General features: G+C 49.8%; 1 protein-coding gene across 2 annotated transcripts in view; it reads right to left on the minus strand.

The window, feature by feature from the left end:
* AFG2B (AAA ATPase AFG2B) overlaps positions 1-26,248 on the minus strand; it is a 247,052-nt gene that overhangs the window by 165,521 nt on the left and 55,283 nt on the right. For both annotated transcript variants that reach the window (XM_086958256.1, XM_086958257.1), the window contains exon 4: positions 25,775-25,960. In XM_086958256.1, coding sequence (XP_086814382.1) covers positions 25,775-25,960 — 186 coding nt within the window. The remainder of the gene's footprint in view (positions 1-25,774; positions 25,961-26,248) is intronic.

Below are 26,248 nucleotides of genomic sequence, written 5' to 3' on the forward strand. Positions count from 1 at the left end.
CGGTGGGGCAGCAGTCGAAGGCTCTGGCGCGATCGCTCTCCTCAGCGCGGCTCCCGATGAAGGGAAAGACGCGCTGAGGAGAACGAGACGCGGCAGCGCCCTCTAGCGGCAATCGAAACGAGCCGCAATTCCGGGGACAGTCGCGTCAGGGGCGAAACGTCCCCGCGACAAAAGCAATAAATACGGGCTCTGCAAGGGAAAACAAACGTTTTAAAAACCCCCACAACAAGAGCCCACACAATCGTAGTAACACACACAGTACCAAAACCCCAAACGCTCTCACCACACCAAAAAACGAGGGAGAGAACAGGGAAGGCACTTAACTGGCTGCGCAGCAGCGAAGAAAGAGGAAGGGATCACAAGAGGGACGCCCTACCTTAGCGCAGTGAACACTATGGAAGGACTATGTTTATGGACTGATGGGAGTTGTAGTTTATCCCATGTGTTTGATGTTTTTGCGATATGTTTTTCCCAGTGTTGAGTGGTATAGCATATCCTTTACAAAGTTTTGCTTTTCTGGCTGCTATGTGTTTTCTGTTAATAAACAGCGGAGAGAGAAAAGCATAATCTGAAGCCTCCGGTCCTGACATAGAATCTCCATCATCCACAGGAATACCCTCCGGATCTTGACCAGCACCGATGACACCCTCAGCACCACCGAACACCTGCACTTCCAGATCCACATCGACCCCAACACCACCCTCAGAGGAACTCTCGTCTACAGACCACCGGACCCCGGCCTCAGATCAGCAACTCCATCAGCACACTCGCCCTCGCCTCTACAGACTCCATCCTCTGCGGAGACCTGAACTTCCACCTCGAGAACAACAATGACAGCAACTCCACCACCCTGATCGACAACCTCGCCACCTCAAACTCAGACAGCTCGTCACAATGCCCACCCACTCCGCCGGTCACACGCTCAACCCCATCACCTTCAGCCACACCACTGAACTCCACTGGACCGACCATCGCTGCATCCACTTCACCTTCCAGAAACCCACCACGCACCACCGCACTCAACGGACCCCTGCCACAGCTGGAGCAAAGTCACTGAATGGAGCAAAGTCACTGAACACCAGCTAAAAACCACCCTCGCCTGAAGCCCACCTACCGACCCCGCCAGCACTGCCACCCGCAACCTCAGACAATGGATCGACGACTGCGCCAACACTCTCACCACGATCAAAAAACCCTTCAACAGACACAACGATAGAAAAGCCAGCTGGCTCACCGGCCACCTACAGGCCTCCAAGCAGACATGCCGAAAGCTTGAGAAGAAATGGCACCATGAACAGACACCGGACAGCCAAGCAGCACATAAGAGCGCCATCCGCAGACACCATCACCTCATCCGAACAGCCTTCAAGGATCGCCTCAACAATAGCAAAGAGCTCTTCAATATTGTGAAGGAACTCTCCAACCCCAGCTCCAACACCAACGACATCCCACCATCACAAGACCTGTGCGACTCCTTAGCCACCTACTTCCATCCCAAGATCGCAGACATCCACAACAGCTTCAACAACCAGACCCCCGGCAGCTACCAACACCTCAGATTCACCACCCACCTTCCGCACCAACCCACTGCTTGCCTGGACCCACATGAACGACGACGACACCAGTAAAATCATGAACACCATCCACTTCGGCTCTCCTTTAAACCTATGCCCACACCACATCTTCAACAAAGCTAGCCCCACCATCGCACCCCATCTCCGCAAGATCATTAACATCTCCTTTGAGACCGCGACCTTCCTGGAGAGCTGGAAGCACACCGAGATCAAAGCCTTACTCAAGAAACCCAAGGCGCACCCGAGAGACCTCAAGAACTTTCAGCCCATCTCCCTACTCCTGTTCCCGGTGAAGGTCATCAAGAAGATCGTCAATGGAAAACTAACCCGCTACCTCGAGGAGAACAACATTCTGGACGCGTCCCAGTCCGGGTTCCACTGCAACCACAGTACCAAAACTGCCCTCATCGCCGCCACCGACAACATCAGGGCCCTGCTGGACAACGGAGAAACAGCGCCACTCATCCTCCTGGACCTCTCAGCCGCCTGCCATCACACTCTACGCACAAGCCTCCACAACGCAGGGATCCGAGACAAGGCCCTGGAATGGACCACCTCCTTCCTCTCTGGCAGAACCCAGAGTGTCCGCCTCCCACCATTCCGATCCAATGCCTCCGCGATCATCTGCGGCGTACCGCAAGGATCTTCCCTCGGCTCGACACTGTTCAACGTCTACATGGCACCGCTCGCCCACATAGTCCGATTACACGACCTCAACATCATCTCTTATGCCGACGACACCCAGCTTAGCCTCTCACTCACCATGGACCCCTCCACCGCCAAAACCAACCTCCACGAATGGATGAAGAACAGCCGACTGAAACTGAACTCTGGCAAGACAGTGGTCCTCATCCTCGGCTCCACCCCCTCCGCTTGGGACGACTCCTGGTGGCCGGCCACTCTGGGAGCGGCACCGACGCCCACCGACCACGCACACAACCTGGGGTTCATCCTCGACTCATCACTCTCCATGACCAAGCAAATCAACGCCGCCTCATCCTCCTGTTTCAACACTCTCTGCATGCTCCGCAAAATCTACAGATGGATCCCCACTGAAACCAGAAGGACAGTCACCCAGGCCCTCGTCAGCAGCAGGCTGGACTACGGCAAGGCCCTCTACACAAGAGCATCAACCAAACTGCTGAAACAACTACAACGAATACAGAACGCCTCTGCACGCCTCATCCTCGACATTTCCCGCCACAGCCACATCATACCCCACCTGAGAGACCTGCACTAGCTCCCAGTCAACAGGAGGATCACTGTCAAGCTTCTCACCCACGCTCATAAGGCACTCCACAACACCGGACCCACATATGTCAACAGACGACTCACTTTCTACATCCCGAACCGCCAACTCTGTTCTGCCGACCTTGCCCTCGCAACCATCCCCCGCATCCGAAGATCAACCTCCGGCGGCAGATCGTTCTCCCACCTCGCCGCCAAGACCTGGAACACCCTCCCCATCCACCTGCGGCAGACCTAGGACCTGCTAACCTTCAGGAGACTTCTCAAGACCTGGCTGTTCGAGCAGTAGCAGCGCCCCGACCCAACCCCCCCACACCATGAGACCCTCACGGGTGAGTAGTGAGCTTTACAAATGTTGATTGATTGATTGATTGAATTCAGCGGGGTAGTGAGGATGGGACCCACGTCTGGGCATACTCTTCCCACTTAGGGCGACATGTGCTAAAGAAACAATTGATGGACGGAATGCTGGACAATGCAAACATTTACTGTCAGTCTCAAGGATCTGGGTTTAATCCATCATTCTTTTGCTCACCACACCACCCCAGTTTGGACCCAGCCATATGCAAATCAGTCTTTTTTTTTTTTTAAATATGTTTATTGCGGCGTAGATAGTAAAGAGTCACAAATTATACAGTCATCAAGCCAGTTGATATGTAAAGAACAGGAAGGTTAGTCCCAAAGTAAATACACAGCCAATTACGGCCCACATCCCGGAGGCAGGGCGGCGTCAGAGTGAACCTATATACGAGTAGAGAAAATTGCATTTGTGCTTCAAATATCAGGAAAACAGTATCAATGTCTACGCCAATTTTCTTGTGTTACATTTACACACTATATAACGGTATAACAGTAACGAAGAACCCCATGAATGGCATTTCTAGTGCTGATCCGAATACAGGAGGAGATGAATGAAAGGGCCAGTTAGGACGCGGTCATCACAATGTAGGGTGGTCAAATGGCAATCACAGCTAAATACAAACATATCTATCAAGGAATATCGGCAAGGCACAGGGGACCTCTACACTGCCTCCCGACACCACGCCCCAGACCCCCGCTCCCCTATCGCCAGACTCAGAGGAAGCGGAGGAAAACAACTCAGCACTAGTGGCGTCCGAATCATCCTCCTCCATCCCCTCCATACTCATGGTTCTCCAGGCGAGTAAGTCATCCTGAAGCTTCCCGTCCCTGCGAGTGCGCTGCATATGTGTCTCCTCTGCCAAGGCCCATTCCTTGGCGTCTCGTAACCAATGAGAGATTTCAGGCGCCCTCTGGCCCATCCAGGTAATGGCCACCCGTCTCCTTGCCAGAACCAATAAAAGTTGCAACAATTTGTAAGACAGACCTTTCTTCTTTGGCTTGGGGACTAACGCCAGCAGACAGTGAAGCGGGTCCAGCTGCAATCTAAGATGTGTGGTCCGGGCAATATGAACCACCACCCTGCACCAAAAATCGTGGACCAAGGGGCATTCCCATGCTAGGTGCAGGAATCCCGCCCTCTCTATCCCACATCTAGGGCAATTATGGCGTCTATCTGACGAGATACGGTGGAGGGAGACGGGTGTCATGTAAGTGCGGTGGACAAAATTGAAGTGAATAAGTTTGAAACGAGCATTGCAGGACACTTTACGAGTCAACAGTCCAATCCGCTTTCTCTGGGCCGGATCTAATTCTATCCCCAGGTCTGCCTCCCAAGCCACCCAGGCCAGCGCGAACGGGGGAGTCGAGTCTCTGCGCATGGCAGAGTAAAGGAGGGAGATCAGACGCCTACCTCTCCCACAGGATAAGATGATGTCTAGGGTATTAGTGAGCTGGGGTGCCTCTGGGAATTGGGGCTATGTTGTCCTGGCCACGTCCCTAAGACTTCCGTAATGTAGGTATTGGCCCTCACTGAGTTCAAAGGAGTCCACAGCTCTCTCAAAGGACACAAAAGAGTCGTCCGGGTAGCGATCTGCGAGGGTCTCGCAACCGCCCAAGCGCCACTCTCGGAAGGACATATTTGCCTCCAGTTTGAGTATCGGGGCCAAGATCCAAATGGAGAGCTCCCTATCGAACGGCGCGCGTCGCAGAACCTTCTCGACGAACCGCTGCCACATGTTAGCCGTATGCCTTACCACATAGGGCAGAGTATCATCAGCGCCCCGACCTAGCATGAAAGCCTCCTGCAGGTCCTTGTCCGTAGCCGCACCAGCCAACAATGCCAGCTCCCAGTTCTCGTCTTCAGCAAACCACCTGGCTGCCGGGAGAAGCTGCGCCGCATAGTAATACAGATCAAACCTCGGGGCCTCGAGGCCGCCTTCATCCCAGCACCTTGTTACCTTACGCAACGCGACCCTGCTGCGCCCACCCGCCCAGAGTAGGGAGGTGAGGAGTGAGTTCAGCGTGCGAAACACCCGGGGTGGCAATGGGCATAGAGTCTTTTGCAGCACATAGAGGACTCTAGGGAGCATCACCATTTTGACAACTGCCAGCCGCCCCATGAGAGAGAGAGGGAGTGTGTTCCAAAAGGCAATAGATGTACTGAGGGCTGCGAGAATTTTGTCAATATTGTGAGCCAGGAGAGTCTCGTCGGAGGCGGCCACCTGAATACCCAAGTACCGGAATGCCAGACGTTCACACCGGAGGCCCAAATAGTGAGAATCCGCATCCGGGTCAGGGACAGCAGCAGTCAGTGGGAACACCAGAGATTTGTTGACATTCATGCGCAGTCCAGAGGCTGCGCCAAAGCGGTCCAAAAGCCGCAACAAAGCGGGGAGGGCCTCCACCGGGGAGGTCAGGTAGAAGAGCGCATCGTCAGCGTAGAGGGAGATGACATTGGTAGTGTCCCCCACCACTATGCCCCAGTTGTGCAACTCCTTGCGGGCAGATACGGCCAGGGGCTCAATTGCGAGAGCAAATAGGAGGGGGGAGAGAGGGCAGCCCTGCCGGGTGCCCCTCCCCAGCGACCATTCGTCGGAGCGGGCTGATCCCAGGCGCACCCTGGCTCGGGGCGCTCCGTAGAGCACCCGGATCCAGTCGCGAAATCCAGGACCAAATCCCATTTTCAGAAGCACATGCATCAGATAACCCCAGTGCACCGTATCAAAGGCTTTAGCCAAGTCAACGGAGACCAACACGTGAGGGGCCTCTCGTCCCCGGACCTCATGTAATATGTGATTTAGGCGACGCAAATTCATCGCCGTATTACGACCGGAGACAAAGCCACACTGGTCTGGATGGATGAGCTGGGTCACGTGCGGGGCAAGGCGATTGGCCAGCAGTTTAGTGAGGATTTTTGCGTCTGAGTTTATCAATGTGATAGGGCGGTAAGCTGCGGGGTCTGTTCTGTCACCGCCCGGCTTCAAAATCATACAGACCTCACCCTGATTCAAAGTGGGTGGGAGGGTGCCCGTACGCAAAGCTTCATTGTAGACTTGTAGGAGGAGGGGGGCTAGGGTATGTCCGAACGTATGATAAAACTCCGCAGGGAATCCATCCCCGCCAGGGGTCTTGGCCCGGGGGAGGGCAGCTATCGCCGCGGTAATTTCACCCAACGTCAGCTTGACGTCAAGTTCCTTCGCCGCCACTTCCGGCAGGGTCTGTAGGTAGAGGTCTTCAAGATACAAGCGATAGACATCCTCCGATATGGACGGGTCAGCCTCATATACGATTCGTAGATGGTCTCGCAGGACTGCGAGGACATCAGCTTCCGAGTGGACCATATCGCCACTGGGGTTCCGTAGGGCTACTATTCGTTCGGGCGTGAACTCACGACGAAGTATCCAGGCCAACAAGCGTCCAGACTTATCTCCCTCACGATGTAGTCTCTGTCTGTATTGGCCCAGTGTAAATTTATCAAGCCGTGTGAGTATGTCGTGGATCGATACCAGGGCAAGTCCGGATCAGACTGGGATTGAGCGCGCAGGAGCGCAGCCTCCGCAGTCTGCAAGTCAGAGAGCAGTTGTTTCCTAACCCCGTACGACAGGTCCATACACGCTCCACGTACGACTGCTTTCAGTGCCTCCCACTTGGTGGAGTAGGACAGGTCATTCCCCGCCCAGTTGAGTTCTAGGTAGTCGGAAAGATACGACGCCACATGGTCCCGGGCCACCTGATCCTGAAGCAGGTCAGTCGGCAGTCTCCACGTGCACGGACGCTCCGTGCGATCAGGCCACTGCGCCACGCACGTGACTGGAGCATGATCCGACAGGTATCGGGCCTGGTGTGTAACCGTCAATGTAAGAGAGGAGGGAAGGTTGGCCGCGAGCACTCGGTCTAGCCTACTATGTGTACCATGCGTCGGGGTATAACGTGTAAAGCTTCTGTGCGGGGTGGCAGGTACGCCACACATCCACTGCCCCGATATTATGCATCACTTCCTGTAAGCGCGCCTTCATACGGGGCTTAGTGCCCGCTCTGGGTGGATGACGGTCCAGCTCATGATGCAGTACACAATTGAAATCCCCGAACCAGAGGAGGGGTGCGTCTAGGCTCGGAGCCACAAGATCCTGTACCTGGGAGAAGAAGGCCGGGTCATCAATGTTCGGTGCATACGTGTTAAGGAGCAGGAGGTCTTTGTCATCCAATCTGAGTCTCGCTAATATGTACCTGCCTTCCACATCTGCATCTATATATTGAACAGCACAGGGAATCCAAGGGGCCACCCAAATTAGAACCCCCCTAGCATATGTAGAATAGGAGGAATGGAAAATCTGGCCTCTCCACTTCTTGGCCAGCCGTTGTACGCCGTCCTCATCTAAGTGGGTCTCCTGTAAACAAGCAACTGAAACCCCATGGCGTTTAAGGAAGGTAAGGACCCTGTGTCTCTTAGTGCACGTGCCCAAGCCACGGACATTCCACATTAAAAACTTAAATCCCATGACCAACAATCACGCCCAAACGGGCCACAGTGCAAGCGCAACCTGGACTGTCTCCATTTGGCCCCCGCCACATAGAAATCTAGGGATGCAGCGCGTAGGACAAGCTCCCCACAGATCGGAATCAATATGCACAGAATGCCATTGTCATCTTTGTCACAAACCCAATCCCACCCCCCAACAACCCCAACATACGAAACATTTGCCCCACCACCCACGAGCAATAGGATAGCAACAACCAAAACCGCCACCCCGCCCTTCCCCCGCCAGTGCCAGGACGTGCACAGCCACCCCATACAACACACTCCACACACACACACACACAGCAAAACAACCCCACCCACCCACCCTCCCAGCTCCCCGAAAGACCCAACGATTCTGATATAAGAACCCGGGTACATCTCCCCCGCTGAGTCAGCAATGTGGGAATGACATCCGCCACCCTCACCTCCTCCCTCCCGCAGCTCATATGCCAATCACAAGGTACCAACCAGTGTTCGAAAAGGCCCCAGCGACAATGATGAAATGTGATAGATCAAAGAGTTGCAGGGCCATGGAGAACTGCACAATAAAGGCGGGTTTACGGTGGGGTCATTGGAGGCAGAGCAATGATCATTCCAACTCCGGCGCCGGTAAGGCAGTCTCCGGGACCACCGGAGCTGTAGAATCCGTGTTTAGCGGCGTTTCCTGCAAAGTGTCCGGTACCAAGATATCATTAGGGGCAGCCGCCCCAGTCGAACTCTAGCCAGTTCTCGTAGGCGAGTCGTCCATTAGGATGGCCCCATCCGGTCCCACCGTGGGTCGAGCCTCAGGAGAACCACGGGACCCAGAACGGCGGTTTCTCCTGCCACGCCGCCTCTTCTGTGGCCTGGTCCCCCAAGTGTCACGCGAGCCCCCTCTCTCACCTGGGGGCAAATCGTCCCCTCTGATCTCAAGCCACTCCCATACCTCCGCTGATGTCTCAAAGAAATGTGCCCGGCCCTGGGAGAGCACTTTGAGCTTGGCAGGATATAGAAGCATGTACTGAAGCTGCATGTCACGTAGTTTTTGTTTAACTCCCAAGTAGGATTTCCTTTGTTCCTGCACCTGCTGGGTATAGTCAGGGTAGATTGATATGCGGCTGTTCTCAATCGTGTGGGGCCCCGACTCCCTCGCCGCCCTGAGAATGCAGTCTCGGTCCTTGTAGTTCAGGATTTTTGCGATGAGGGCTCTAGGAGCCTCCCCTGGTCGTGGAGGGGGCACCAGAGCTCTGTGCGCCCGTTCCACAATGAAGACGCTGGACAACCCATTCGGACAAAGGTGCTCACGGATCCAAGTCTCTAGGAAGCGCTCAGGGTTCCCCGCCTCTAGCCGTTCCGGCACACCCAGGACCCGTATGTTGCTTCGACGCGCCCTCCCTTCTACATCCTCGGTGCGCCTCTCCAATGCACGGGTAGTAGAGGTAAGTTGGGCGAGCGACTTTTGCAGGGAAGCGACCTCCCCCTGTAGTTGAGTGATATTGCCCTCCGCATCCGAAACCTTGTCCGCTACTTTGCGAAGGTCTGTCCGCAAAAAGTTTACATCTATGGAGACCGTCTCTATCTGGCGTTCCAGGGCAGTGTGTGAACCCTGAATAGCCTTGAGGAGTTCCGCTCTGGACGGCTCCGACGGGTCCTCACCCCTGTCTTCAGTACCCGTCTGGCGGGTGATCCTCTGTGGCTGCAGGCGAGGGGTAGTGTACTGCACGATCGTATTAGGCTGGGAGGCCTTAGGGCCACGACCCGAACGGGCCGCCATGGCGATTGGCGCAAGTCGGTACGTCGCTAGCTGCGCCCCTCAGGTCCGGCCGGCCAAGGAGGGCCCCCCGGAAGCAATCCAAGTAAAAATAGAGTAGGCGCACACCACAGCGCACAAAGGATGTAGGGCAAGTGGCGCCCAGGCAGTCCAAGCAGGCCAAGAGGCAAGGCAGCGTAGGAGCAGCTCTCGTCCACCCACCCCCACTGGGGGACCAGGATTCAGGCCTCGGCGAGACAACAATGGGCAGCCCAGGTTGGAACTCGGGCACCACCACCTCCTCACGTCGCGCTCCTCACCTAGGTCCCGCAGCACTGTGCAGGGCGGGACACAGATGCACCCCGCTACCAGTTGCCACGGACCCCCCAGAGGCCGCCCGGCACAGTTCCCAAAATGGCGGATGCGTGGGGGAGGGGCGCAGTCCGTCCACGGGCCCAGCGGCTCTGCTCCTCAATCACCTCCGATGCATGTGGATAGCGAAGGGCAAAAAACCAGGAGTCCGGCGGGAGGAGGTACACAAGCGGTAAGGCTCCGCAGATTCTAAGGAAGGGGCCGGGTCCAGTCAGGCACACAACGCATTCACCCCCACGCCTCAATCAGGAGCCAGGGCAAGCGGTACTCACATCCCCCACCTCCGGGTGCAGATGCCCTGATGACCGGGCACGCAGTCTCCAGCAAGAGCAAGGGGGGGGACCTGAACTCCGGCACCGGAACGCTGCACAAAATGGACGGCGCCTCCGTTCCGTCCTCCTCCTCACCGCACAACAGGAAGGTCTCTGTGCCTCCGCCGCTCGACCCTCCGTCCACGGACCGGGAGCTCCAGCCAGGTCACTTGCGCTCGTCAGGGGGCTCACTCAAGTCGGGGAGCCCTGGATGGTACCCCCGCAGTCCGGCCCCAGCATGCAGGCCCAGTCCGCGGCGTCGCGTGATTAAACGCGCCGGCGCCGCCTCCAGCAGCAGTCGGTCCAGCGCCCTCGGAGGATTGCAGGTCGCGGGTCCGTTCTTTCGGGCACAGGAGTCTCGGTGGGGTCACCGCTACTTCCGACACGCTTTCCAGCAATCGGGAGAGCCCGGGCAGGATTATTTGAAGGATTTAGCTGGTCTTCGGGACGGAGCTGGTGGAGCTCACGTCCTGTCGGCCATGCTGCTTGGCCACGCCCATCATGCAAATCAGTCTTGACCCTGTTCCTTGTGGGAACAGTCCACCCCGAACTGCCTAGCCAGGTCCTCCCTGGACGGAAACATACATCCTGGGACCGGTTTCAGGGCATCATCCTCCATCAGCCAGGCTAGCTTGAATCCAGTGGTGTAGTGAGCACGGGAGCCACGTCTAGGCATACCCTTCCCACTGGAGTTAAGCTATCCTGGCTGATGAGGGCTGAAAGCCCGAAACCGGTCCTAGGATGTTGGTTTCCGGTCCAGGGAGGACCTGGCCTGGCAGTTTGGGCTGGACTGTTCTCATAGGGCACAGGGTCAAGACTGATTTGCATATGGCTGGGTCCAAACTGAAATGGCATGATGAGCAAAAAAACAATGGAATTAGGCCCAGATCTCTGTACTGCGATGAATACATGACATTGCTCTGCATTCTGTCCATCAATTGTTCTTTATGGAGACTACAAAAGTGGCATGGAATGAAAGTGGTACATATGCCACCCTGGCTACACTTTTCCTTACTTTTTAAAAATCTTTTTATTAACCAAACAACAAAGAAAGACATCAGGTGACATTAGCAGCTCTCACATTTGCCACAGTTACATTTCCATACTTCAAAATAATAAATACAAAATATTGATAATGGATCACGGGGACTCATGCGCCTCCACTTCTTCCAGACATATCGGGGGCGTACAGATATCTCCACGGTATCGATTCCAATCCTCCCAGACCTTCCCCCACTTTTCGGGACAACCCCTGGCAACGTAGACCGACCTCTCTCTGAACATGCACCAATCCAAGTCTTCTACCCACTTCTCAACTCGGGGTGGCTGGCTAGCTCCCCACAGCTGAGCAATGTTACGCTTGGCTACCATACATGCCAACGTTACCCATTGTCTCCCATACACACATAGATCCGTGGGTTCCGAAACGTTTAAGATACACCTGCGGGCCTCCGGCCGTATCTCCACCCCCAGGACGTTTCGCAGCGTATCATGGATCTTTACCCAATATTCCTGCACCTCCGTACAGTGCCACAATATATGCATGAAAGTTCCAAGCTCTCCGCACCCCCTCGGACACTCCCCACTCAACCCATTCAAACCAGACGAGGCCCCGTAACATATGACCTGTGGAGCATTTTTAGTTGCATTGATCTAAGCCTCATCTGTATAGCCACCACCCGTGAAGAGGAGACCGCCTCCCGCCAATCCTCGTCATCTAGCTCCACTCCATCTGCACTCCATTGTGTCCTAATAAGTACCAGGGGGTCCTCCATATTATTAATGAATTATTTTATATATTAATCAGATGGTATTCCCTGTGAGGTGACCATCTAACACTCAGTCTTCAAGGGGGGAAGCGTCAGGAAGCGTCATGCCTCTGGGGATGTGTGTAAGCAGAGAATGCCAAATCTGGAGGGAACTGTAGTGCTCACTGTCATGAAGGTGGTATTGTTGCTTGAGGGAATGAAATGTGTGAACTGTGTCCTTCCCCCAAACATCTTTGATCTGCGTGATCCCAATAAGATCCCATTTGTCAAATCCCTTCCCAGCTTCTCCGAGCTCCCTAATGGGGTGGCAAGTGTGAGCTTCTTCTCCCACTTGAGATGCCTATTGGCCGCATGCCACACCTGCACTGCGTGTGCCGTTGGTCCGGCAAGGTCTGGCATACAGTGCCCTAGTGAAGTCACCCCCTGGCACCGGCCAGCGGTCCATAGCATACTCAGGGTCCCCGGGGGGCCCGTATATGGCACGATTCACTGCCGCCAACTGGAAGGCCCAATAATATTTCCGTAGATCCGGCAATCCTATCCCCCCGTCATACCAGGGGAAAGTGAGCTTAGAAAAAGTTATGCAGGGCTTACCGTCCCAGAGAAGCTGTCTCTGGAGGGCCTCTATTTCCCTGAAGTAGGATGCCGGTATTGGGTCCATTGTGTTCTGGAGTGCGTATAAGTATCGGGGAAGGGACATCAACTTGAAAAGTTATAAAGAACAGAGACCTAACAGTGGAGTCTTCTTTGAGAACAGCACCTAACAAAAATAACCCTGTATGATTGCTAGTACCCCTATATCAGAGGTCTTCAAACTTTTGTAGGTTGAACCCCCCCAGCTGAATTTTTTAAGTTGTTGGCCCCCCCCTACCACCTGACAGAAATTTCTGGAATCTGGTACACTACATAATCGACTGCCACGTGCATATCACGGGCCATATTCGGCAAATAATGTTTAACACAATAAGAGTGCTTAGTAAACTGCAGGTTTGTGAATGGGTGTGGTGAAATGACAGAGGCTTATTACACAGCTCAAAACACAATTTTCCAAGAGAAAGTGCGCGCACATTCTTTTTTACTAGGATGCTTTGTTTTACACATGACCTAGATTAATAATAACACCACCAACATAAATGTGTGGACCCGTTTGGATCTAAAATCTTTGCCTGCCTGTGCACATTTAAAAGAAACTTTGTCTCCTTTCTGCAAAGAGCTTCCTCACAGTACAGGGTTTAACTGGTAGATCTGAAATGCTTCAGCTGCTTTGGGAGGCAGGATGTCTCCTTTGCTAAAACTGAAAGCAAGTAAAGGCTGTCCTTTCAGCTGCAGTGGGAAGCAAGGAGTCTCCTCTGCTATGAAATGTCTGTTAGTTTGATTTCGTTTTTAGTAGAGGAGACCCTGCCTCCCACTGCAGCTGAAGCATCCCAGCTCTACCGATTAACCCCCTCCTGGGAAGGCTGTTAGCTCTCTACATCACAAAATCACAAGTCTGTGCCTTATCTATTTCCCCTCCCTCTCCCTCCTCTCCAGCCCTCAGTTCCCGGAGCTCGACAATAAACAGACTCCATTTGAAGGGGTGAAGACTTGCACGCCTCAGGACAGTAATAAACTCTGAAAGGAAAGATCTTCGTGTGGAATGTGCGCCCCCCCCCTGAGATGGTGTTGCGCCCCCCTGGGGGGGGCGCGCCCCAGAGATTGAAGAACTCTGCCCTATATTTTACATGGGGATCGTGAGCACACTGGATAGCACCCAATGTAACCGTGCTGGTTCCCTAAAGAACTAAATCAATTGATTATAATAGCAAAGGTGCACCACAACATTTAGCATATGATTGACAATTCCAATCAGTCACAAAAACATGAAGTTCCTCAGATTGGTTTCCTTTATTTAAAAAACACAGGTGAAGCACCATACAGCTGACGCATTTCGTCCCAACTAGGGACTTCTTCAGGGCTTCTGCTAATAGTGAGAGCTTCTGGTAAGCATGGAAGACGAAGTTCTAAAGGATCAACATTGCAAAAGTCGAATAAAACTTGTCTAGGCAAATATGGGACAAGAATGCCAGATGTATATGGAAGATAAATCCGCTATTTTCCCAAAATATTATATATTTTCTGTGGGTCCGACGAGTAAGCCAAAACTGAATATAGCTGTGAGTCTAACTAGTATCCATGATAGCCATATAATCCAAATTACAGCGTAGTCTTAGAAAAGAGTGATAAAGGTTAGATGTCCCAGTCAGTTTGTAATAGAACTGCTGGCAAAAACCAAATAATATCCCCGTCACGACCGATGCATCTTCGGCAGCAAGTGGAAACTTGAAAAGTACCACTCTACCCAAAAGGGAGAGTGGAGAAGCCTTCCATCGCGCCACGTCCCCCTTAAATCGAGTCAGAGGGGGGCCCAGGATGTTAGCATACCTTAACTTTGGCTCAAGCGTTATGTTATGTTATGTTATGTTATTGGTTCATTTTTATAGCGCACGGCTACTCAAAAAGAGTGTCCCGGCGCTTTTATTGGAGAAGGCAAGAAAACTGCAACATAATAACATAACACCAAATGAAAGACTAAAAGAGTAGTGAGCCAGAAATACCAAAAAGAACGGCTACTGAATAAAAAGCGTAACATAGATACCAAGGTATCTAAACACTATTGGTTCAATTTGTATCAGGCAGGTCTGAGGGATTGCCGGCGGGTCGCCTATAAGGACGAAGAGCACAGATTTTGACCAGTTGATAGCAAAACCGGAGTGCCTTCCGAAGATAGCAAGCACATCCAGAAAACACATCAGGGATCCCCTTGGATTGGTAGGGTAAAGCAGGATATCATCAGTGTATAATGAGATTTTGTCTTCCCATTCCAACGTCCACCGCAATCCTCAGATCGATTGGTCCCTACGAATCCACTCCACCAAGGGCTCTAAAGCCAGAGCAAACAGGAGCGGGGACAAGGGACATCCCTGTCTCGTGCCCCTGCCAAGGAGAAAGTCGTCAGACTTTCGATTATTTACCACCACTCTGGCTAGGGGATTAGCATACAATAGACGCACCCAGTTAATGAACTCCGATCCAAAGTCCATCTTCCCCAATACTGCAAACAGGTAGGGCCACTCAACCCTATCAAATGCCATGGTGGCGTCCAGAGCTGCTGGATCGTTGGGGTCTTGCCCAATATCCCGTGTAGCCAGCGCATGTTAAGGGCCGTATTCCGATGCGGCATAAAGCCGGATTGGTCCGGGTGTATCAAGGTGATGATGACTTTGGCTTGTCTCGTCGCTAACAACTTCGCCAGGACTTTAGGTTCAGCGTTTAGCAACAAGCTAGGTCTACATGATGAGCAGAGCGTCTCGTCTTGGGTTTACCCACTTTGTGGATAACCACAATATTCGCCACCCGCTGGTCGTACGGGAGCTGACCCCGCTCTCTCTACTCTCTACAAACATGGAGCAAACAAACGGAGCAAGTTTGTTAGCACTCAGTTTATACAGTTCTATAGGAATTCCGTTCGGGCCCGTGGCCTTCCCCGAGTGCACTCCTCTGATGGCCAGTGCCACCTCATCATTCGTAAGTGGGGAATCTAAATACCCCCGGTTGTCATCTGGATGTCCTTGATCATTGCAATGTTGTCTGCCTCCGTGTACACCCCGGACGAGGTGTATTACCCCCATAATATTCAGAGAATTCATCCGCTACGGCTTGCGGGTCCTTAATTGTACTGGAATTTCCTCCCTATAACTCTGTTACCAGTCGCAACGCCCACTCTCCCTTCTCAAGCCAAGCTATCAGTTTGCCGGCTTTATCTCCATGCTCGTAAATCCTGCTTTGAGTATCATCGTTCTGCACTCTAGCCCTGTCCCTAGGGAGGCCCCTATATTCATCCTGGCGCAATTTTAACCGGTGTATACCTTCCGGGGTTGCTTCCCTAGATACCTCTACTTCCAACCTCGTCACCTTCGTCTGTGGCCTCTCCATTTCCGCCTGCCGTTTCTTTTTTTCTTCCCGCGACCAAAGATAAAACCTCCCCCCGAATAACGGTTTTATATGCCTCTCACAGGGTCTGTGCCGAATCACAGTATCCCTATTTTCTTGGAAGTATCTTTCAGTGATCTTGATGATTTCCTTCTTGGTGGCAGGGTCTCTCAAGTGCCGTGCGCTAATAGGGGCTACACTACCTACATCAGATTGGCCAGTTTCCAACTGGAGCCAAATTGGAGAGTGGTCGGAGACTCCCCCTTCCCAGGTGTCGCACCTCCCGAACCGCAGCAGCCTGGGCCGCCGGTACTTTTCCTTACTTTAAGGTCAAGAGAGAAATGTGTATGTATAAGTTTGTATATATATATATATATATATATATATATATATATATATATATATATATATATATATATATATATATATATATATATATATATATACACATACATATACATACACACATACACACACATATATTTTTTTTTGAGGGGTTATATGCAGCATTGTGTTTGGTGCTATAAAATATTAATTAGCTAAAAACGGTTGCGTGATGGCAAAGTCGATCAATCAACCCTGGTGTCTTTGTCCCAAATTTTCAATAATTAAAAGAAGAACACTCTCCCTTTATTAACGGTATCTCTGCTTGGTTATACTGCTGCTCAGTGTTGGGATTTGCAAATGCATTGTGTTTTTTATTCAGTGTAAAATTAAAAGAACAAGAATAGCCTCACACAAGGGTGCTGTGTGCTCAGATTCATATACATATTAAAACATGCTTCCTGCGGTGCAACATTATTTAGAAGAACAGCCAGATGTGATTGTTGTGGTTGGTGGTTAGATGAAAATTTGGGTGGATATACACAAACGCAACAATTTTTTAATTTCGCTAAACTGATAGATTAACTTACATATAACACTCAGTAGGTTGACCAGTTGCCTGACTGACACGTTTTGGTAAAAGGTTTGACCCAATGTTCAATTGAAAGATGTGGCTGGGTACAAATGGGTAAACGGAGGAGAGGGTGAACACATTGATATGTACGTTAATTAGTCAATCGATCAATAGACCTCTTTCGTGCTAGATTGAAAGTGCTGCACTGAGGGCCTTACTCTTGCTGTGACGGGCGATGTTTGCAGCGCCGCCAGCATTGATACCAGTGTCTGGGGCTGGTGCCCTCCAAGCGGTGCTAGCCAAACGCCGCTCCGCTTATGGGTCTCTGCTAGTCCAAGCTGCAGTTTGTGTTCTTGTTCATAAAAAGAAGAGACAATCGGAGCGAGGCGGCAACGACCGAGGGCAAGAGGCTGACAGGAGCAAAGAGAAAGGGACAGCGAGAGTGCGTGGGAGTGGGACAGAGCCAGTGTTGCAGGACACAGGCGGTGAGGGGGATGTGATGAAGTGTGAAAATAAGGAGCATGAAGAACCCTGTTCTACATAGTACCAAGCCAGTGTGCCCACAATGTACATTGCTTCAATGTACTTTCAACAGAAAGAAAAATACCCAAATTACAGCATCAGAAAAGACAGTGAAAGGGTATCTTATGCTGGCTGTTCTGTTAGCTGCACGAGTCAGACACTTAAAGGTTTATGGCTCAAGAGTGCTAAAGTGGCCAAGGCTGGCAACTGAAAGAACAGGTTATATGTGAAAAGCCCCTCTTTATTGATGTCATAACTATACTTTCACAATTGCTTTATTATTTATTTAATTTATTTATTTATTTATAGTGTTTTGTATAGCGCGTACAAGACCCTTGGGTATCAGAGCGCTTAACAGGCGAGAATAACAAATAGATAATTGTAATAGCAGTAATAACAACAAAATATATATGAGGTAGAAGGCAAAATAATGAATGTACATGCTTAGAGATATAAGAAACTTAATGTCTGTGCAATTAGCATTGGTCTCAAACCAAGCTCTGTGAGGTAGGGTTATAAGGTATTCCAGTGCATATCAGAATAGTGTGGGTAATAAATAAGGTGAGGTAGAGGTTATATAGTCTTATCTGTGAGATATAGTTATCAATTCACAAGTATATGAGGTAGCAGTATGTATCTAGCCTAGGCTTGAACATGGACACAATCAGATGTCAGGAGATGATCTTCTAATATTCATGAAGTGGACAATCCTCTGTGAGCGTAAATTATTGTCTCAGTAGTCCGTAAGTTTATCTATGTAGGGAATTTACTCATCAAGTGCCTCTTAAGTTCTCGTTTGAATGATAATGAATTTTGAATCTACCTGATGCTTGGCGGGAGTGAGTTCCAGATTCTGGGGGAAGCTCCAGAGAATGCTCTGTTGTAGGTCTTTTTCTTGCGGAAAAAGGCTGGTCGCAATAGAAGCTCTCTTGCGCTTCTGGTTGTTCTGTTACCTCCTGATATCATAAGTTTCTTGGCTAGGTATCAAGGCGTGTTGTGGTGAACCGCTTTATGTGTAATACAGGCCATCTTCATTTGAATTCTGGCTTCGTAGGGTAGCCAGTTTAGAGCTTTCAGGTGAGGAGATATATGATCGAATTTCTTCGTTCCCGTGATGAGTCTTGCCGCTGCATTGAGGCAGGCTTTTAGTGGCGCTGTGGATGTTTTCGGTAGGCCAGCTAATGTGGTGCAGCCGTATTCAATCCTCGAGATAACAAGTGATTGGATAGCCAGTTTTAGATCCGATTCTGAGATAAAGGGTTTCAGTTTTCTTAGGTAATTTAAGTGGAAGCGGGCGCTCTTGGCCATTGAGTTAATATGGTCTTTCATGTCGAGGTTTTCATCTAGCGTAATTCCTAGAGATTTGGCTGAGTTGACTAGTGTCGGGGCGCAATTTAGCGCTGTCACCAATTTAATCCATTCCTTAACATCCGATTGGCTCCTTGTCGGTGAGATTAGCAGGATTTCTGTTTTCTGAGCATTTAGTTTCAGATGGTTCATAGTTAACCATTGCAGAGCTCTCTTTAGTGTTTTGTTCATTAGGTCAATGTCCTCAAGGGAGGCGATCTTTATGTATAATTGGGTGTCGTCTGCATACATGTGGTAGGATATCTGTGATTGTTGAAGAATCTCGGTGAGAGGTTCGACATACAAGTTGAATAGATCTGGGGATAACGTTGAGCCTTGTGGGACCCCGATTACGTTGGGGCTCGGGGAAGAGATTGCTTGATTCACCAAGAATCTCTGAGTCCTATTTTGTAAGAAGGATTTGAACCATTTCAGCACGTTTCCGGACAGACCCATCCTGTTTTGTAGCCTGGTAATTAGCACTTCGTGCTTTACAGTGTCAAATGCTGATGACAGGTCTAGGAGGATTAGTAGGCATGTTTGATTTTGGTCTAAGGCTTGTAGGGCATCATCAACAATATGCAGGATCGCGGTCTCCGTACTGTGTCCTGTTCTGAATCCTGATTGGCAATCGTCAAGTAGCGAGAATTTAGCGATATGTTGGCTTAGTTGACCCTGTACGCATTTCTCAATGAGTTTGGCCAGTAGAGGGATGTTGGTCACTGGTCGATAGTTGTTCGGGTCTGTTACATCAGCTGTCGGTTTTTTGATGATGGGTACTACCTGTCCTGTTTTTAGGCAATCCGGGAGGGTTCCTTGTGCAAGAGAGGCATTTATTATCTCGGTCCAGATCGGAACTAGAGTGTGACTGATTTTTCTTACACACTTTCCCGGTAGAGGGTCTTGAAAATGGTTATTCGATCTGAATTCCGCCAGTGTTTTGGCGATCTTTCCCTGGTCATATAATTCAAATGTGTCCCATTTTGCCTTATTTTTTGTTTGGAGACTTTCTGTTGAGACATTGGACTCATTTTTAGGTGGAGGAAGGGTAATGAGGTTTGTTGCTGCATTTGAGAGTTCAACCTCAAGCAGTTTGGATTTTTCCGTAAAAAATGAGGAGAATTCCTCGCAGCCTATAGGAGTTTTTGTACTCTCTTGAACCGTTTTGGCTTTGCTTTCTCAAATTAGCTTGAAAATGCCCTATTTGTCCACTCTTTTCAAATTTTTCTCTGATGGATAACCCCCGAAGTCCCGCTCTGGCAGTCACGCTCACTGGGCACTAATCCAGACCTTTTACGCCTCACCACTTCAAATGTCACCAGCCGCCACTGCTGCGGATAGGTTCTCGCTAATCCCTGGACAGATCCAAAATAGAAGGCAGGGATGTGATTAAGTGAGGTGCGGCCCTCCAACCGCCAGCAGGCGAAACGACGCACCGTTCAGGTGCTACTTGAATTTTATCCTCTCTCCATGCCAAGCAGAGCCTAATTGTGCACTACTAAGAGATGCGGGTCAGCATCCAGCAGAGAGAAAGCCTTGGTGTTCAGGCCAGGGAAACTGCACGTATTTCCTAATTACCAGGTGCAGACAAATCCAATTAGGCAGGAACTGCCCTGCAAAGACTGTAGAGTGATGATCCTTACTAGGGGCTGTATTGGGTTAGTTTCAGCCCTCCTTTAGTGTTCCGGGACAGCCCAGGCCTAGATTGTTTAAAGATTCAGGCATATTCCTTTGTCCCAACTAAACCCTTGGGTTTCACCTCAACACAGCAACTGAGGGCTGTATTCCACTTAAGATTCAGAAAAGGGGGTGGTGATGAACAGAGTGTCTGAATTAAGCAGACCACTCTTACCCAGTCCAAAGATCAGGGCTTGATCCAACACCGTTATTTATCTCACTGCACCATCCCAGCTCAGAACCTGGCTTTATGCAAATCAGTCTGTCCCTGGCCCAGTGCATCATGGGAACAGGGCAGACTAAACTACCAAGCTAATTCTTCACCAGAAAGGAGACAAGCTACCGGGGACCGGTTTCTGGCATTTCAGCCGTCTTCGGCCCGGCTTGCTTGAATCCTGATGGTGCAGTGAGAAAGGGACTCATGTCTGAGTATACCCTGCCACACCTATGGTGGCCAAAAACGATTCAGAAAAGGGGGTGGTGATGAACAGAGTGTCTGAATTAAGCAGACCACTCTTACCCAGTCCAAAGATCAGGGCTTGATCCAACACCGTTATTTATCTCACTGCACCATCCCAGCTCAGAACCTGGCTTTATGCAAATCAGTCTGTCCCTGGCCCAGTGCATCATGGGAACAGGGCAGACTAAACTACCAAGCCAATTCTTCACCAGAAAGGAGACAAGCTACCGGGGACCGGTTTCTGGCATTTCAGCCGTCTTCGGCCCGGCTTGCTTGAATCCTGATGGTGCAGTGAGAAAGGGACTCATGTCTGAGTATACCCTGCCACACCTATGGTGGCCAAAAACGATTCAGAAAAGGGGGTGGTGATGAACAGAGTTTCTGAATTAAGCAGACCACTCTTACCCAGTCCAAAGATCAGGGCTTGATCCAACACCGTTATTTATCTCACTGCACCATCCCAGCTCAGAACCTGGCTATATGCAAATCAGTCTGTCCCTGGCCCAGTGCATCATGGGAACAGGGCAGACTGAACTACCAAGCCAATTCTTCACCAGAAAGGAGACAAGCTACCGGGACCGGTTTCTGGCATTTCAGCCGTCTTTGGCCTGGCTTGCTTGAATCCTGATGGTGCAGTGAGAAAGGGACTCATGTCTGAGTATACCCTGCCACACCTATAGTGGCCAAAAACGATTCAGAAAAGGGGGTGGTGATGAACAGAGTGTCTGAATTAAGCAGACCACTCTTACCCAGTCCAAAGATCAGGGCTTGATCCAACACCGTTATTTATCTCACTGCACCATCCCAGCTCAGAACCTGGCTATATGCAAATCAGTCTGTCCCTGGCCCAGTGCATCATGGGAACAGGGCAGACTAAACTACCAAGCCAATTCTTCACCAGAAAGGAGACAAGCTACAGGGGACCGGTTTCTGGCATTTCAGCCGTCTTCGGCCCGGCTTGCTTGAATCCTGATGGTGCAGTGAGAAAGGGACTCATGTCTGAGTATACCCTGCCACACCTATAGTGGCCAAAAACGATTCAGAAAAGGGGGTGGTGAGGAACAGAGTGTCTGAATTAAGCAGACCACTCTTACCCAGTCCAAAGATCAGGGCTTGATCCAACACCGTTATTTATCTCACTGCACCATCCCAGCTCAGAACCTGGCTATATGCAAATCAGTCTGTCCCTGGCCCAGTGCATCATGGGAACAGGGCAGACTAAACTACCAAGCCAATTCTTCACCAGAAAGGAGACAAGCTACCGGGGACTGGTTTCTGGCATTTCAGCCGTCTTCGGCCCGGCTTGCTTGAATCCTGATGGTGCAGTGAGAAAGGGACTCATGTCTGAGTATACCCAGCCACACCTATAGTGGCCAAAAACGATTCAGAAAAGGGGGTGGTGATGAACAGAGTGTCTGAATTAAGCAGACCACTCTTACCCAGTCCAAAGATCAGGGCTTGATCCAACACCGTTATTTATCTCACTGCACCATCCCAGCTCAGAACCTGGCTATATGCAAATCAGTCTGTCCCTGGCCCAGTATACCCTGCCACACCTATAGTGGCCAAAAACGATTCAGAAAAGGGGGTGGTGATGAACTAGCCCTGATCTCTTGACTGGGTGAGAGTATTCTGCTTAATTCAGAAACTCTGTCCATCACCACCCCTTGTTGTTAAATATTTTGTCCACCCTAAGCGTGGAAGGGTATACTCAGGCTGAAATGCCAGAAACCGGTCCCCGGAAGCTTGTTTCCTTCCCAGTGTAAGAATTGGCTTGGTAGTTTGGTTTGCCCTGTTCCCATCATGCACTGGGACAGGAACAGACTAATTTGCATATAGCCAGGTTCTGAGCTGGGATGGTGCAGTGAGCTAAAAAACGGTGTTGGATCTAGCCCTGATCTCTTGACTGGGTAAGAGTATTCTGCTTAATTCAGAAACTCTGTCCATCACCACCCCTTGTTGTTAAATATTTTGTCCACCCTAAGCGTGGAAGGGTATACTCAGATGTGAGTCCCTTGCTCATTGCACCATCAGGATTCAAGCAAGCCGGGCCGACGACGGCTGAAATGCCAGAAACCGGTCCCCGGAAGCTTGTTTCCTTCCCAGTGTAAGAATTGGCTTGGTAGTTTGGTTTGCCCTGTTCCCATCATGCACTGGGACAGGAACAGACTAATTTGCATATAGCCAGGTTCTGAGCTGGGATGGTGCAGTGAGCTAAAAAACGGTGTTGGATCTAGCCCTGATCTCTTGACTGGGTGAGAGTATTCTGCTTAATTCAGAAACTCTGTCCATCACCACCCCTTGTTGTTAAATATTTTGTCCACCCTAAGCGTGGAAGGGTATACTCAGATGTGAGTCCCTTGCTCATTGCACCATCAGGATTCAAGCAAGCCGGGCCGACGACGGCTGAAATGCCAGAAACCGGTCCCCGGAAGCTTGTTTCCTTCCCAGTGTAAGAATTGGCTTGGTAGTTTGGTTTGCCCTGTTCCCATCATGCACTGGGACAGGAACAGACTAATTTGCATATAGCCAGGTTCTGAGCTGGGATGGTGCAGTGAGCTAAAAAACGGTGTTGGATCTAGCCCTGATCTCTTGACTGGGTGAGAGTATTCTGCTTAATTCAGAAACTCTGTCCATCACTACCCCTTGTTGTTAAGTATTCCACTTAAGGGCACCAGCACCGGAATTTGTGCGTAAACTGTAACGCCTTTCACAACTCCAGTTCCCTTCCAAAGGCAGACCACTAGTCTTGATGCATGGAGGCGATCCTTCTTCCATGTAAGAGGTAGATGAGGTGGAATTTATCCCTTGGGATGTAGAACACTTAGTCTCCACCGCCCCTGGCACCTTAGATCTGGCAACAGAGACCCTCTACCCGCAGATGACTGTTCAAAAGATAATCTTCCACCTTTAGATATGCACAACCCAAAAGATAGCTACCACCTATGATCCGCAGAATGGGTGCTTAGCAGATAAAATGGTTTCCTATGTCGTGGGTTGCCGCCACAAACCTCTGGGCAAAGAGGTCCGAATGCCACTGCCCTTGTTTGGAAGGGAAAGCCTCCTTAACTACCGAAGTTGATGGCAAAACGCTACCTTTCTACCTAAATACATTCAAAACTCCACAAAGGGCAAAGAGCACTGATGTCAGGACAAGCTCTTTGACCCAGCCGGACCCCAAACCAAGATCTTGGATATAGCAGAGGAAACCAACCAGTTAGGATCCCTTATATAGCCAGATATCTTGTCAGGGTGATCTCAGAGGACCATAACTCTCCTTAAAAATGCTGTGTGATTTCCACCTAACGCTAAAGATCACTAATCATGAAGGTGGACCCAAAGTAGGGGGGTTTGATTTCCTTGCATGTAGGCTATGGCCCTCAGAGGTCTCCTGGGTGACCCTTTCATCAAGGAACTGGGCACATTGGTTTCCACCTTCACCTCCCAAAGCCCAGGCATCAGTCAGCAAGATTTTGCCACCAAGGTTTTCCCTGGAGTCAAATGAGAAAGGAGGAGCTCAGCCTGCTGCCCCTCACTGCGGTCATTATATTGAGAGGACAATTGTAAGACCAAACCTGATTAGAGGAGTTCCTCCCCTATGGAGGAGCTGGGAGAGAGAGGGGAAACAGAGGACTATCCTGAAGCTTTAACACAGGATACAACTGAGGTAAAATCTTCCCTCTTCTGATTTGTGCCACAACTGGCAAAAATTAGCATCAGACGTGTGGGGTCAACAAACTATCATGGGATTTCATGTTGAGTTTTACGGTTCCCTCAAAAAGACTGCACTCCCGCCACCCCATGTCTTTTTAGAGGAAGAAATGCTCCTGATAGATAAAGTGGTGGACCTCAAAGAGAAAAATGTAATCACAAGCATACACCGAGGGGGTTTCATTAGCAATCTCCTGTTGAAACCGCACTACAGGTTCCTACAATTCATTTGGAAGCATCAAGTCTACGAATTCACAAACCTTGATTCTACCTTCCATCAGCGTTGTGGTGCTTCGCAAAAGGTTCTGTATTCACAAAAGGTCCTGTAAACAGTGATGGAATCGCTCAGGATTAACCACATTCAATCACAAATAGCTAGAACAGTCTCCATAGCACTGGGCATTAACCCATTTTTTTCATCCTTGGTGAAAAGGAACATACTTGCGAAGTGTAGAATGTAACACAAATATTCCTGCTGTCTTAATAAATGCCATTGAGGGACTGAACAGATTCGTTTTATTAAATTTGGACATATAAATGCAAGCTCTGAAATATCATTTTGTCTTGGGGACAGGCCACCCCAGTTGAGGGGATATGATAAAATAATCTGTTAGTGATATGCAATTCAGCACTCTTTGTCAGGAATGTAAAAACATTACTCTATAAGGAACATATGCAGCTAACTGTTACATTTATAAAAATATACCACAATGCCAATACCAAGGTTGTTCCTTGCAGACTAACGTATTTCCAGTGAAATCTATATCTGCGCAAAATAGACACTGAAATGATCAAGTAAACAAGTTTGAAATTATATCGCCCATTGCAGCAAGATCTCAAGGATGACATTAGTTTGTTCTGTTGCTCAGCCTGTAGAAAGCAATATTAAATGCAAGCTAACGCTCTCTTTAAGGTGAAATCATTTTAGATTAAGCTTAGAACGCAAAGGTTGCCGATACGTGAAAATGGAGAACCTAGGATGGAATAAAGTCAAATGTAATTTGTATACATTTTTAGACCTACTCTGTATGGACCATATTCAGTAAATATTTGTTACAGCTGTTTACATTTTTTGTAAGATGAAAACGTGTACTCTGAGGAATTGATGGTTAGTAGCCCTTAACAGATTTCCTACAAAAATATGAATGTGCTTTTTAATGCAGTATTATTCTGTGCTACATTAACACGAATACATTTTCTAAAGTCTCAGATAGTGTGTGTCATATAATTAAAAAACAGCAAGTGTAGAATATTTACATTTACTTGAAACTAGGACAAACAGCTTAAAGTAACTCCTAATTTTCTTACCAGACAGCTTAGCCGCAGTGCCTGCATGGCAGCCTCCCTGCAGAGGGCTGTGAGGTCAGCACCAACATATCCCGTTGTCATTTCTGCCAGCCTTGCCAAGTCAACATCACTGTTGGTAGGCATGCTTGTGGTCAGGACTTCCAAAATGGCTTTCCGCTGCGTCAGCGTTTGTGTTCCAATCACAACCTAAAACACACATAAAAGGCTATGGAATTTACTTCACAAACTCCAAACTGCCTCCCATCTAATAGTTTAATAACCAAGACAATCTAGTGCAAACAACGAATTTTAAACATAGTCCTAACACACTCCAAATAGTATGGAGTGCAAGAAAATGCATTTTTTTTAATTACACAAAACTGTTTACTTTAGACATACATGAACCAAGTGACTTCTCATAATTTGAGTGTAGACTCAAAGGTTGTTTTATATTATGTTATGCAGATTTCTAGGGGGCATTATCATCTGAAAGGT

Source organism: Lissotriton vulgaris, chromosome 2_1 (assembly GCF_964263255.1).
Source record: "Lissotriton vulgaris chromosome 2_1, aLisVul1.2, whole genome shotgun sequence".
In the NCBI taxonomy this organism is placed as follows: Eukaryota; Metazoa; Chordata; class Amphibia; order Caudata; family Salamandridae; genus Lissotriton; species Lissotriton vulgaris.